Source organism: Schistocerca nitens, chromosome 8, assembly GCF_023898315.1.
Source record: "Schistocerca nitens isolate TAMUIC-IGC-003100 chromosome 8, iqSchNite1.1, whole genome shotgun sequence".
Classification (NCBI taxonomy): Eukaryota; Metazoa; Arthropoda; class Insecta; order Orthoptera; family Acrididae; genus Schistocerca; species Schistocerca nitens.
In genome coordinates this window covers 60,856,398-60,872,250 of record NC_064621.1, presented here as the reverse complement: position 1 = coordinate 60,872,250, position 15,853 = coordinate 60,856,398, and the positions used below count along the sequence as shown (strand labels likewise).

Below are 15,853 nucleotides of genomic sequence, written 5' to 3'. Positions count from 1 at the left end.
CACTACTGCCGTACTCAATAACACAAAAAGCTTTCTGTTGAGCGGTCGCCATCTTATCATCAACTGACGCTGACGCCTAGTCAACAGCGCCTCAAGCGAACAAATGTACAACTAAATGAAACTTTATAGCTCCCTTAATTCGCCGACAGATAGTGCTTAGCTCTGCCTTTTGTCGTTGCAGAGTTTTAAATTCCTAAAGTTGTGGTATTCTTTTTGAATCACCCTGTATTTGCAGGTTATAATACAGCCGGTAGGCAGGGAACATGATTTTTACATTGCCTGCGCCTTTGTTTTCTCCTGAAATTCTTCTAAATTTATTTCTTGACTAAGCGACACAAATTCTCTAGACGGTCCTGGAGACGCCACAATTTCTTGTGTTATTTGTTAGTAACCAGGCTGGAAAGAAATGTGGTATATAAAACCACGTGAACATCAATACTCCATTTTTAATAGGTGAATGTTGATGACCCATCGCACCCTCTCCTTTAAGAGTCCATTTTTCTCGGTCTTCTGCATCTCAGAGAAGCTGGCCCCATGTTTGGTGTGTCTTCTCCTTTATCTGGTCCATCCGTCGCCTCGGCCTTTCCTGCAATCTTTTTCCTTTCACTGTGCCTAGGATGGCGACCTTTTCCAAGTTATACGCTTGTCATCGAACAATGTGGCCAAAGAACTGCAGGATTCTCAGGAAACAAATCCCTGACCTCTTCTCGACCGTGAGTTCTTGAAGGATGATTTGCTGGTTGTTTGGCCGTCCATCTTATTCTCAGCAACCGCCTGCATGTCCGCATCTCAAAAGCATCTATTCTTTTGCGGTCACCTTCAGTTACTGTCCACGTTTCAGCACCACAAAGGAAAATTAGGAACACCAGACATTTCGGCACACTCAATTTAGCAACTCAATGTGTCAGGAGTAACTGTTGCGATAACAATGTCGGATAGATCAGCTGGTACCGGAGGCGCACACACATGATCGCGTCAGATCGTGTGTGAACGTGGAGGTCATGCATAAAATGCTTTGTCACCTTGCCCCTTTCGCCCAGTGCACCGGTCGGATACAACGTCGTTTAACCAGTCGCGCACTGAGTTATGCCATTGAGGCGGCGCACCATCTTGCTCCCGAATAAATATGTGTTGTTCACCTTCTTCAAATGGTTCAAATGGCTCTGAGCACTGTGGGACTCAACATCTGTGGTCATAAGTCCCCTAGAACTGAGAACTACTTAAACCTAACCTAAGGACATCACACACATCCATGCCCGAGGCAGGATTCGAACCTGCGACCGCAGCAGTCGCGCGGTTCTTGACTGAGCGCCTAGAACCGCTAGACCACCGCGGCCGGCTCACCTTCTTCCCAATTGGGCACGGGCCATAGCTGTAGCACATCAAGATAAGAAACATCGGTTACAGTTGACTCACCGAAAAAGAATGGCCCATAAAGTTTCCGCGGGGATATTTCTTGGGGCTAAGCGTGAAAGACTCAAACTCGTTCAAGACGTTTTTCACTCACTCTTTGTCATTCCACACTCTTCCCGTTGCGCACAGATATACAATCAAAAAGGTTTGAGTTCCTCTTTCATTTGGTGTATTATTTGCCAGAATCACAACTCAAAGATGGTAAAGAAAAGAAAATTTTGTCTAATTATGGACAAAATCCTGAAACTGGTTGGGGATAAAAAGAACAAACTGTCCAGAAACAAGTAAAGGAAGCTAGTAGTATCCTGAATTTGTGACGTTTTTGGATAGTAGTACGAAGCAATATGAAATCGAAGGAATTCGTGAAATCAGTGGGAAGTTGGCTTATTGGATGATTTAGGTTTGTCGGTAACATTCTGGGGAAGTGCTCTGCATTTGTAAAGACGCTACTGCCCCTCTCCTAACCCAATACGCCTGACAGGTGACGTCGGCAAATCAGGGAGACGCAGCTATATACAGGGCGTTTGATAGCTCTCTATTTTTAAACACTTATTAGTTATTTATTTACGGACCAATTTTCTTAGAATCATTTTTGATAGAAACAGCACTCCTTGGGATTGTGTATAACATCATTTTTTCTTTTGTTTCAGTTGGAAAATGGTGTCTGTGTTGACTGTTGAAGAATAAGCCAAAATAGACGCTCCTTATAAGGCCGGGCGATCTGTGTTGCGAGTACAAAGGTGGCGGAGGACTGAACGTGACATCCAAACAACACTGGATGCAAAAACAGTTAAAAACTGTCATTACAAATTAAGGGAGTGTCGCCGATGCAAGATCAGGAATACAACCGACTTCAAAACACCAAAGAATGTTGACAGAGTTCGTGAAATGTCCACGAGGTGCCCTAAGAAATCACTGCGTCAAGGATCTCGTGAAAGTGGTCTTTCACGTTACTCAGTTGCAACGATTCTTAAGGAAGATCTCACTTCCGCGCCGTGGAAGCCACGTTATGTGCAGAAACCGTTTCTGATGACTGTGGCAAAAGAATAAAGTTTGTAGAAATTTTCTTAGGTTGGAATGATAATTGGCCTGATCTTTTTGAGAACATTCCATGGACTGATGGAGCGTTTTCCACACTGGAGTATTTGTAAACAGGTATAAATGCCATTATTGGGAAGCCGAAAATTCGCACGAATGTGTTGAAAAAGGACATGGGCGTCGGGAGGTGACAGTATGGTGTTGTATCACGTCATCCGAATTTGTTGGTCTTTCTTTCTGCGAAGAAAATGAATAGTGAAAAGATACCTGGAAATGATGCAAGATCGTGTATGACCACTAACTTCACAATGGAACAACCCACAGCTCCACTTTATGCAGGACGAAGCACCGGCACATTTTGCAAATAATGTCCGCGAATGGTTGCTTGATTATTTCCCAGGTCGTTGGATTCGCAGACGTAATGCAGGCCCGCAGCCCTGATTTAACACCTTGCGATTTGTTTTTCTCTGGGGGTGGGATAAAGAGCAGGTTTACCGAAAAAACCACGGAACTTGGATGAATTGGAAGCCGTAATATCTGACCCATTAGCCAAAGTTCCACCTAATATGTTGCAGGCAGCAGCATCGCACGTTCCAGTCCGTTTAAAAAATGCGTACAGAATGATGAAGCTTACGTGGAGGTTTAAAATGATGTTAAACAGAGCGTCAAGGAGTGCAGTTTCCATCAAAAGTATCCCCAAGAAAATTGATTCATAAATAAAGAAATTATAACTGCTCAAAAAGAGAGAGTGACTTATCAGGCACCCTGCAATTATGTGACAGATCGATGTAGCCAGTACGAAAGTGTAACAGTGAAGCGCCGTTAGCATTGAACGGGAAAATTCAGCCTCTATCAAAGTGTAAAACTCGGAGAACTTCAACTGAAACTTGATGGAATCATGTAGGGAACAAGTATAATGAGCTTGCAACAGTGCTGCTCCCTCCATCTTAGTACATTTCTCATACTGATCTTGACAATACAGCCTTTTTATCTTCACCCCATTTGTGAATGGAATAGAGCTGGGAGTGGTTAATACTGGTACAAGGTACAGTGACTTCCAGAGTAGATATGATTTTTTCCGTGTATTTGCTCTACTACATCAGAGCAACAGCCAATGTCAATTGACATGCGATAGTGATTTTTATCAATCATAATCAAACCATTTATCACACTGCTGTAAAATATTTCGATACGGGTGTCATCTTCAGATTGCTTATCTCGCTGCATTCGAGTCCGTATGGCTCCTGAAAGGGATAGTATACACTACTGGCCATTAAAATTGCTACACCAAGAAGAAATGCAGATGATAAACGGGTATTCATAGGACAAATATATTATACTAGAACTGACATGTGATTACATTTTCACGCAATTTGGGTGCATCGATCCGAGAAATCAGTACCCAGAACAAATACCCTGGCCGTAATAACGGCCTTGATACGCCTCGGCATTGAGTCAAACAGAGCTTGGATGGCGTGTACAGGTACAGCTGCCCATTCAGCTTCAACACGATACCACAGTTCATCACGAGTAGTGATTGGCGTATTGTGACAAGCCAGTTGCTCGGCCACCATTGACCAGACGTTTTCACTTGGTGAGAGATCTGGAGAATGTGCTGGTCAGGGCAGCAGTCGAACATTTTCTGTATCCAGAAAGGCCCGCACAGGACCTGCAACATGCGGTCGTGCACTATCCTGCTGAAATGTAGGCTTTCGCAGGGATCGAATGAAGGGTTGAGCCACGGGTCGTAACACATCTGAAATGTAACGTCCACTGTTCAAAGTGCCGTCAATGCGAACAAGAGGTGACCGAGACGTGTAACTAATGGCACCCCATACCATCACGCCGGGTGATACGCCAGTATGGCGATGACGAATACACGCTTCCAATGTGCGTTCACCGCGATGTCACCAAACACGGATGCGACACCATGATGCTGTAAACAGAACCTGGATTCATCCGAAAAAAAAAAAATGATGTTCTGCCATTAGTACACCCAGGTTCGTCGTTGAGTATACCATCGCAGACGCTCCTGTCTGTGATGCAGCGTCAAGGGTATCCGCAGCCACGGTCTCGGAGCTGATAGTCCATGCTGCTATAAACGTCATCGAACTGTTCTGCAGATGGTTGTTGTCTTGCAAACGTCCCCATCTGTTGACTCAGGGATCGAGACATGGCTGCACGATCCGTTACAGTCATCTCGACTGCTAGTGATACGAGGCCGTTGGGATCCAGCACGGCGTTCCGCATTACCCTCCTGAACCCACCGATTCTATTTGTGCTAACAGCCACTGGATCTCGACCAACGCGAGCAGCAAATTCGCGATACGATAAACCGCAATCGCGATAGGCTACAATCTGATCTTTATCAAAGTCGGAAACGTGATGGTATGCATTTCTCCTCCTTACACGAGGCATCACAACAACGTTTCACCAGGCAACGTCGGTCAACTGCTGTTTCTGTATGAGAAATCGGTTGGAAACTTTCCTCAAGTCAGCGCGTTGTAGGTTTGAACACTGGCGCCAACCTTGTGTGAATGCTCTGAAAAGCTAATCATTTGCATATGACAGCATCTTCTTCCTGTCGGTTAAATTTCGCGTCTGTAGCACGTCATCTTCGTGGTGTAGCAATTTTAATGGCCAGTAGTCTACGTGGCAGTAATACGCCTTAGGTTAACGGGTTTATGAGACACCGGGGCAGATAAGGCTATTCAAAACGGAAATTTCTATTGAAAATGGTTATACTAGCGGAAGACGTAGTGTGGTGATGATTCATGTAAACAGGCGTTGGTTTTGTACAGATTTGCTCCCGTTGATTCTTCCCGTACAGCTACCTTGAATGCAATAGTAATGGTCGAGGAGGAGGAGAGAACGAATACACCACGCGTGACGCAACGCGTGGCAGGTTGTGGCGCAGAAGTAATAGCAGTCTGTAACCGTTCACGTTAAGTGGTCGCAAAGCCATGGTGAGAGAGAGAGAGAGAGAGAGAGAGAGAGAGAGAGAGCGCAGTAATCGAACTTCCTGACTATGCCTGGACCTCGCCGTTCGTGCGAATTGCTGTTCATCAATTGGGCTATCGAGGCAGCACTCGCGATTCATCCTCCTTCTTCCGTCTGCCAATAAGCCCAACTTTCAACAGTCCATCAGTGTGGCACAACAGTACAGCGCACATGTCGATGCAAAGTAAAAGATACATTCTGGAAACAAATTGTATATAGACTGGTCTCCCGCAGTTCATTCTGGAAACAAATTGTATATAGACTGGTCTCCCGCAGTTTTCTGTCAACCTTAGGAACGTGTGGTTTTTTAAATATGCTCTTACTATCTGTCTGTTTCGTTACTCGCTGGCAGAATTACAGAAAAAAATATCTATACAAAATATCAAGGGACACTTTCCAGATGATTGTACAACTATTACCTATTTAACCACAAATATGTTTTCGGCTTCTTTGGCAGTCGAGTGAGAAGTCATCGTCCAAACTTCAGACATAATGACGAGTGACTTGCAGAGATACAAATCATCCGAATACAGAGATTTTACAAAGGATAATAATACGCTCCTTTAATTATATTTTGTTTTATGAAGAAAATTGTTACATATCAAACGTAGACGCATAACTGAAACTTATTTCAGCAGAGAGGAAAAAGGAATTTTTGTTTGGTCCTTTAAAGTGACATACTGTCATTTGTTTTTGTTTTTGACACTGTCCCATCATTATTGTTATTCACTTTTTAAATGTATCTATTTCATTTATAAAACTAAAAAAAAAAATTAAAACTTGCAAACACTCTCATGTCAGTATCACATGTCGGACATTCAGGAGGGATAAATAGCTTCTAAGCCGACAAATAGATAGATAGATAGATAAATTATAAGAAAGCGGGTAGTCTTCGGGGATGGCTGAATGAGGATGATAACATGTAACGGATGTGACTGCAAGAAACAAGCTGGCTAATCAGAGTTCTAACCGAAGTAAAAATATAACATTAGAAGGAAATGAAAAATGTGTCTGCCTGCGATATGCTTTCGCCATGCTCGTCACGGTATTTCGGACAATTTGCTCTTCTTCACGAAAAAGTAAAGAAAAATGAGATAGTATCACTCTCTTACAAGAAACATAAAAACTTTGTTTGAACGAAAAGACATAAGCCTAGGTTCAATACTTTAGCCACGATTATTTTTTTTCCAAATGGGATTAACAAGCACAAATCAAAATAGTCTTAAAGCAGAAGCGAGAGTCATCGAGAAATGTAGAAGTAATTTGAGGTGCGCCCCAGGGAATAATGTTAGGACCTTTGCCGTTCAAGATGTGTGTTGCTGACCTTACAGACAATACTAATAGTAACCACAGATTTTTCACAGAGGGTGCAGTTATCTATAGTGAAATCTGAAAAAAAGCTGTATAATTATTCAGTCAGATGTTGATATGATATCAAAGTGGTGTAAAAATTAGCCACTTGCTTTAAATATTCAGAAAAGTGAAATTTCGTACTTCACAAAACGAAAAACATGGTACCACAGGACTATAACGTCAATGGTTCACAACTGGAATAGGTCAACTTTGGTGTAACAGTTTGTACGGATGACATGGAACGATTACATAGGTTCAGTCGTACGTAAAGCAAGTGGCAGACTTCGGTTAGAACACTGCAGAAACGCAATCAACCTACGAAGGAGATAGCTTGCAAAACACTCGCGTGAGCCGGCCTAGAATATCTTTGAAGTGTGCGGTATAGGACAGCGGATACTGAACGTGTACGGAGCAGGGCAAGACAAGCCAGATGCAAAGTATTCTGGTAACTTTCAACAAGAAACAGCTATAACAGATGAATCTAGGAATATACTACGACCCCCTACGTATCGCTCGCGTAGTGATCGTGAGGATTGTATTAGGCTAATTAGATAACAAGCTCGCACAGAGGCGTTTAAGCAACCATTCTTCCCGCGCTCCGCTCATGAATGGAACGGGAAGAAGCCCTAATAACTGTGGGAAGTACTCTCTGTCATTCACTTCACAGCTGTTGTACGGATGTACACGTAGATGGGTATAAGTATCTACTGTTAATCTGAGGGAATTGTGTGCATCATACCGTCCTGCCCAAAGAAAAGCGAGTTTAGGTACGTGAAAGGGAGAGGTACTGGCTGACGAAAGTAGAGACGAGGGTCGGTAAGAGCGTAGCCTATGTACGATCGCGTCTGGGTCCGGTACACAGTTCTGGGAGGTTCGCAGCGGCGTACGCGATGGCAGCACTAGAACAGGTGACGGAGGAGGGACTCACCGACGGGGACGAAGCCTCGCAAGTACTCCGGGGGCGTGCTGCGCCGGTGCCTGCCGCCACGCCACACCAGTTTGCCCAGCACGGTGAGCAGGCTCTCGCGGAGACCGCGCTCCCGCTGCCGCGCCTCCGCCTCCGCCGCCTCCGACGTCTCGGAGCCGCCCCCGCTCCGCCTCCGGCTGCGCCGTCCGCCGCAGCCTTTCCGCCTCCGCCGTCTCCGTCGGCGCCGCCTGCGGCCGCCTTCGTGATCCTCCTGGTCGTCCGTATCGTCCGTGTCAGTCGTCGTTGCCGTCGGCGCGGCGGCGTCCGCCCCCGCCCCCGTGATCACCGTCGTCACCGCCGCCGCCGCCCCCACAGCCGCGGGGGCGGACGATGCGCGACGCTCCGACACCTGGGCCGGGGGCGGCGCAGCCTCGAACACTTCCAGCTCCACGGCGTCGTCCAGATCCATCTGGTCCGCCGGAATCGATACGGCACAATAGGACTAGTATAGACACTCTACAACTGATGAAGGAAACCAAAAACACTACACACACGCGTGTGAACCGTTCGCGCGCTCGGCTCTCACACTCACGCACACGGCAGAGCTCAGGGAGGTGGCACTCCCTGGGCCACTACATGTCTGTCGGCCGCTCCGCTCTCGCTACGCACACGAGTAACGGCGATTCGCCATACGCGGGCACTTATCACACACTGACTGCAAACGGCGCTCGCGTAGGGCCCGTTAGTTATGCGGGTGGCCGCGCGCCACACGTGGCGCTGCGTGTCACTCGAATGACCGGCTCACACATGGATGCACTACGCGACGTCGCGAAACTCGCGTCAGAAGTCACGCAGGATCGCACGCTCTCATCCCACCCCTCGTTCGGGCCTCCTTCGAACAAGCTCGGCGCTACATCGTACACTTTTATCTAACAACAGTTGTATAATGAATAACGACAGACTTAAGCAGTGGGGCAGGCGATACGGGCGCCGCTCCGCGGGACGCTACTACAACGCGAAACAATTGACGCGTGGGAGCAGCGCCAGCAACAGCACGATCGATAAAGCGAAGGAACCGCACAGTTCTCGTTTTCTTCAGAGAGATCAAGTACGCACATTAACCGTAACAAATGCGAGAGATGATAGTACGCCTATACTATTCGCCAGTTGCCATGCGTTTACGCTTTACGCCGCAAACTCTGAATTGTAAACGGTGGCAACCAGCTAGCACGTCTACCCTCGCATTCAGTAGTTCCGCCGTCGGCCACTTCCCAAGCGCAGCGCTGCTGTGGCCGCTATGTGGCAGCACACTCTAACGTTCGATGCTGTCGCAAACAGCAGCCGCTTAATTTGAAAAGCAGCCAGGCGAAATATCTCCGTAAATTTACAACAATACACTAATTTCGTATCGCTGCCATAACGCACAAACATTATTTCAACTCACCTAATGACACACCTATACACAAAGCACTTTCTCGACATAATCTTTGGGAAGAAAAAATAGTCAAAGGTTTCACCCACGCAATAGCAGGGGGGCGGTGCGGGGCGGTGCCCACCTAGTGACAATATCGTAACCCAGTCAGGCACTTTATATATTTAAATTTTAATGAAAAATTACTTTATATTTAAAATTTTAATAAAAAAGTATACATTGTTTTCATCCTTTCTTATTCCAGATTCGGTAACTATTTTAAATTTTTCAGTTAAACTTAGCCCATTAAGAAGTATATCGTGAATGAAAATCAACGACAATTAACGAAATTTTTAAATTTTTTGTTATGGATATAAAGTACTCCACTCAGTGTAAACATTACGGAAAATGTTTTGCTGTTGTTAATATTGTGCTAAAAGATATTGTCAGGTTCTGTACCTTACTTATACATCGGTATCTTTTTAGAAAAGCATGTTGTTAATAAAAGTTAAATACATTTAGCAAAATTTGTTTGTTTAGGTTTTTTTGATGATGGGCACAAAGTATCCCCTCCCCCCCATTCCCACCCCCTTGCTATTACGCTTATGGAAAATGTCTTGGTATTGCTAGGGTTAGTCCCTTTACGTATGACGACGATGACATACCACTATTACGTTCCTTTGCAACTATTTTGTCTTTAGCTTCATGCAACAATCTCTCATATTAGTATATTTTCTCTTTTGCGTACAGCTGCTGGAGGCTAATTACGTTTACTGCGGTGAGAAAAGTTTATTAATGCCAGGGGTTGCTTAAAGTTTTTGACATGAGCTTTATATTACGTGCCACCATGACCCACATTTAATGTTGCCGAACATGTATAGTTCATAATACGTGTACATTCATATACGCCGTTTCGGCTTGAAAGTGACCCCACAATCTAAACTGCAATTGTGGTGATTATAAATAAAATTGGCACTCAGAGCCGAAAGTGCGGCCCTTCGAAAAACTTTGCGAAGCTGTTAACAAGTGCTTGTGTCTGTGAAAACAATGATTTCGCTCTTAGCATAAAAAAGTACTCACTGCTGCTAGTAACCACTTTTATTTATTTATCTTCATCTCGTCGCTCTTAAAGGCATTACTTGCCATTCTAATTACTTCGTTATGCCATCTTACATGTAATGTGACTTTTCGCACCTGAGCTGTTGCCATCGTTCTAGTAACTTCAATATAACGCAAATACTCATTAATCTATTGTTATGGCAGTTTCTCACTTTTCAGTTATTGGGAAATATAAAAACAACACATTTAAAAAATTTCTGTGACATTTTAGAGTGTAGTTACGACCGAAATGGAGGTTTCTCTGAACCACTTAAACCAAATTCAGTGATGTTTCCTTTAGAAAGCCACGTCCGCTTACCTATTCCACAAGTCGATACACGTGTTCCATCTCAAATGACTTGTCGTTCACGGGATATGAAATTCAAATTGTCTTTACGTTGTATGCAAACGGTGGTGAGCAAATACAAATTTCATAGCACAGTGTCACTCGATATGCACATCTACCCACCACCAATTTGGCAATAACGATTATATTTTAAGCAAGTTCTCCGTGACGTTTTCAGCACACGACTGCCAGTGTTAGGAGCAATAATAAAAAAATCGATCACAGTGAAAAGCAGATCACACAAGATTTTTGTAAGCTGTTCCTTTATTGTGAATAGCATGGGTCCAGTATTCTTCCAATGAGTGTCAGCCAGGCATCTGCTTCCTTTTCGACTAGTTTTACGTGGTCATTCGAATTTAGGCCGCAACATGTGTATACTCTCAGATATTGTACGGCTGTTAGTGTTTCAGTGATTTACCATAAAGGCGTAGTTGATCAATAATAAGTCCTTCTGTCAACATTTGCGCTAGGCGATACACTTAAATATAAAATGGTAGGGGTGTGTGTTGTCCCTACGAACATATGATGTTTCTTGGTCGGTGTTGCAATCTACAGGGTGAAAAGTATTTAAAACGACAAACTCTGGGAGGTTGTAGGGGACATTAAAACAAATATTTTTCCCTAATGTCATTTTTTCCTATGAGGAGTATTTAAACCGGTAGAGGAAGATTTCTCTGGCGGCAAATTAATTAAACCAACAAATAGGTTTACATTTTCTTATCACCAAGAGACAACACATTAACACAACCCAATTTCAATTACAGTAGATTTTCAAAAATGCCTCCATTGACACTTAAACAAGGGTTATACCGTCGGATCATGTTCTGTCTGACAAGGGCAAAAACCCCAGGAGTATTCTGAACTGTTCCTGCTGCTGCTACTATCCGGGCAACCAGATCCCCTTCTGATGCAACAGGGGTTGCGTAAACAAGGTTGCGCATCTCTCCCCACACAAAAAAGTCCAGAGGGGATCGAGCAGGCGATGGTACAGGACCACTTCTGCCAATCCACGTTCCTGGGAACCGTCGGTCCAGGAATCGACGCACACGACGACTGAAATGTGCCGGCGCCCCGTCATGTTGGAACCACATGCGTTGTCTTTTAGGGAGCGGGACGTCTTCCAGCAATTCTGCGAATGCTCTGGCGACAAAATTGTAATAGTGCCTGCCATTTAATGGCCTAGGTACCAGATACGGCCCAACTAAACAGTCCCCAACAACACCGAGCCACACATTAACGAAGAACCCCTCTTGATGAGCGCTAGTAACTGTGGCATGTGGGTTATCCTCACTCCAAACATGCGAATTGTACATGTTGAAGACTCCATCACGCCCGAACGTTGCTTAATCGATAAACAACAAAGAGGATGGTTCAAACGGTTCAAATGGCTCTGAGCACTATGTGACTTAACTGCTGAGGTCATCAGTCCCCTAGAACTTAGAACTGCTTAAACCTAACTAACCTAAGGACATCACACATATCCATGCCGAAGGCGGGATTCGAACCTGTGACCGTAGTGGTTGCGCGGTTCCAGACTGAAGCGCCTAGAACCGCTCGGCCACTCCGGCCGGCCAACAAAGAGGATGGAAATGTAGGATGCATTTCACACTGTTCCAGGTACCAGTGCGAGAACTGTGCTCTGGGTGGATAATCAACTGGTCCCAGGTTGTGGACACGCTGTAAGTGAAATGGACGTAACAATTGCTCTTGAAGGACTGTTCTTACATTCGTCTGATTCGTCCCCATGTTACGTGCAATTGCACGAGTGCTGATTGAAGGATCCCGCTCCACATGCTGCAAGACAGTTTCCTCAAATTGCACCGTTCTTACCGTACGATGGCGTCCCTGTCCAGGTAATCTGCTAAATAACACGGTCTCTCGCAAACGTTGGTACATAGCAGCAAAGGTCGTATGATGCGGGATACGGCGATTAGGATATTGTTGTTGATAAACCCGCTGTGCAGCTCGTCCGTTGTGGTGCGCTACGTAGTGCGCACCAACCATATCAGTGTACCCACTCCAGGTGTATCGCTCCATTAGTAAACAGAGACAATGCACTACTACACTGGTGGACAGCAGTTGTCTACAACTGAAGAGCGTAATACGCCCTCTAACAACTGCAGATCGTAATACGGCCTCTAACAACTGAAGAGCGTAATACGGCCTCCACCGATTTAAATAATCCTCATAGGAAAAAATTACATTAGGGAAAATATTTGTTTTGATGTCCCTTACAACCTCCCACAGTTTGTCGGTTTAAATAGTTTTCACCCTGTAGAGACCGATTTCGGAATCACAAGAACGGTTGCGCTCTAGACAGCCTACTGCCATAAGCAGTTTCTTGCATTTTCTACAGTTTCTGTTGTTGTGAGACATGACGTTGTTTTTGTGCAGTATTTATAAATGATTTGAGTTCTTCATATTTAAGTTATGTACACACTAATAAAAAAATGACGCTCTATGAAGGAGTTACGCAAACTGGGTATTTGTACATTTATCGAAGGAAAATGTAAACTGTTAAATCTTGGCGGCGTATGGACGAATGTGTGACGCTGCAGCGCAACTTCACCGCACAGCTGGCAAGGATACACTATGTGATCAAAAGTATCCGGACACCTGGCTGAAAATACTTACAAGTTCGTGGCGCCCTCCATTGGTAAACTGGAATTCAATATGGGGTTGGCCCACCCTTAGCCTTGACGACAACTTCCACTCTCGCAAGGATACGTTCAATCAGGCGCTGGAAGGTTTCTTGGGGAATGGCAGCCCACTCTTCACGGAGTGCTGCACTGAGGATAGGTATCGGTGTCGGTCGGTGAGGCCTGGCACGAAGTCGGCGTTCCAAAACATTCCAAAGGTGTTCAAGAGCATTCAGGTCAGGAGTCTGTGCAGGCCAGTCCATTGTTATCGTGTAACCACTCCGCCACAGGTCGTGCATTATGAACAGCTGCTCGATCGTGTTGAAAAATGCAATCGCCATCCCCGAATTGCTCTTCAACAGTGAGAAGCAAGAAGATGCTAAAAACATCAATGTAGGCTTTTGCTTTGATAGCGCCACGTAAAACAACAAGGGGTGCAAGCGCCTTCATGAAAAACACGACCACACCATAACATCACTGTTGGCACTACACACGCTGGCAGGTGGCGTTCACCAGGCATTCGCCTGCCATCGGACCGCCTCATTGTATACCGTGATTCGTCACACCACAGAACGTTTCTCCACTGTTCAATCGTCCAATGTTTTGGCTGCTTACGCCAAGCGAGGCGTCGTTTGTCGTTTACCGGAGTATAATAATAATAATGTCGTGTGGCTAGGGCCTCCCGTCGGGCCGGTCTGAGTGGCCGAGCGGTTCTAGACGCTACAGTCTGGAACCGCGCGACCGCTACGGTCGCACGTTCGAATCCTGCCTCAGGCATGGATGTGTGTGATGTCCTTAGGTTAGTTAGGTTTAAGTAGTTCTAAGTTCTAGGGAACTGATGACCTCAGAAGTTACGTCCCAGTGCTCAGAGCCATTTTGAACCTCCCGTCGGGTAGACCGTTCGCCGGGTGCAAGTCTTTTGATTTGACGTGACGTCGTCGACTTGTGCGTCGATGGGGATGAAATGATGATGATTAGGAAAACACAACACCCGGTCCTGAGCGGAGAAAATCTCTGACCCAGCTGGGAATCGAACCCGGGCCCTTAGGATTGACATGTTGTCGCACTGACCACTCAGCTACCGGGGACGGACGTTTACCGGTTTGTGATGCATGGCTTATGAGCAGCCGCTGGACCATGTAATCAAAGTTTTCTGACCTCCCGCCTAACTGTCATAGTAGTTGCAGTGGATCGATGCATTCTGAGTGATGGTCTGGATAAATGTCTAATCAATGTCTACCTGTTACACATTACGACCCTCTTCAACTGTCCGCGGTCTCTGACAATTAACAGAAGAGGTCCGCCTCTACGCTTTCGTGTTGTCTGTGTCCCTTCACGTTTCCACTTCACTATCACATCGGAGGCAGTGGGCCTAGGGATGTTTAGGAGTGTGGAAATCTCGGGTACAGACGTATGACACAAGTGTCACTCAATCACCTGACCACGTTCGAAGTCCGTGAGTTCCGCGAAGTGCCCCATTCTGCTCTCTCACGATGTCTAATGACTACTGAGGTCGCCGACATGGAGTACCTGGCAATAGGTGGCAGCACAATGCACTTAATATGAAAAACGTATGTCTTTGGTGGTGTCCGGATACTTTTGATCACATAGTGCAGGAAGCAGGAGGTATGTCGATACCAGGGCATAAGGACTTTGCGAATTTCGTTCCGTGTACTCAATAGGACAGTAACTATGCCTTGCAGACAGGAGCGGTAACAATATACGAAGATGTCAGCATTTGAGAGGACATGTAACTGAGCTCAAAGAGACCGCGAATCGCTTGACATCCAAACAGAAACGATGCCAATATTCGGCGGTGTTGTCAGGAAAGTGTGAACCATGGCCGAACGCAGAGTCTACCTCAGGGCTTAACAACTGGCCAGTTTTGAGCGCGAGTACTCGCATCTGCTCAGGCACGTGCTCGCGAGCAGGTGCAAGGTCGCGGAGTAGGGAGGGAGGGGAGGAAGGGGAAATGCGCGCGCACGTTTGAATGTGATCTCGCGTTCTTAGCAGATTTAACTAGCCATCTGAATGCTTTGAACATTTCACTACAAGGTAAAGATCTGCTAATTAGTCATTTCATAGATCGAATACGAGCTTTTAAAATGAAATTGACACTTTGGGTGAGTCAGCTGGAAACAGGGAACCTAGCTCATTTTCCTAAATTATCATCCATGCAAGATGTTCACAAAGACTGTGAACGTTATTCACATAGTTTAGTTGATCAGCGCTTTCAAGATCTGACAGCACTAGACAGTGATTTTGATCTGTTCTCTCCATATTCAGCGAATATTTAAGAGATTCGTCCTGAGCTGCAGCAGGAAATTATTGACCTGCAGTGTGACAGAGAATACAGAGACAAATTTCAGAACAAGAAAAACATTTTGGAATTCTACAGACACTTCCCTCAGGATAGAATTCCTCGTTTGCACAAACTGGCGGCTACAATAATATCAATGTTCGGTTCCACGTATGTTTGTAAACAACTGTTCTCTGCAATGAAATGTAACAAGACACGCCTGGGAAACGCATTGTCTGATCGAAATTTAAACTGCACGCTGCGCCTAAAATGCACAAGAACAATTACTCCGAACATAGACGCAATTGTAAAGGGCAAAAAGTACAAGATAACCGAGAATCCCACACTT

At 45.4% G+C, this 15,853-nt stretch overlaps 1 protein-coding gene across 3 annotated transcripts in view; it reads right to left on the bottom strand.

Moving 5' to 3' along the window:
• The window catches only part of LOC126198433 (phospholipid-transporting ATPase ID), an 896,650-nt gene that overhangs the window by 507,466 nt on the left and 373,331 nt on the right, over positions 1 to 15,853 (bottom strand). For 2 of the 3 annotated variants that reach the window (XM_049934741.1, XM_049934742.1), the window contains exon 1: positions 7,733 to 9,108. The exons of the other annotated variant lie outside the window; for it this stretch is intronic. In XM_049934741.1, the coding sequence (XP_049790698.1) occupies positions 7,733 to 8,180 (448 nt within the window). In that variant the 5' untranslated portion in view covers positions 8,181 to 9,108. Of the gene's footprint in view, positions 1 to 7,732; positions 9,109 to 15,853 lie in introns of those variants that run through there. 3 annotated transcript variants of the gene reach the window in all.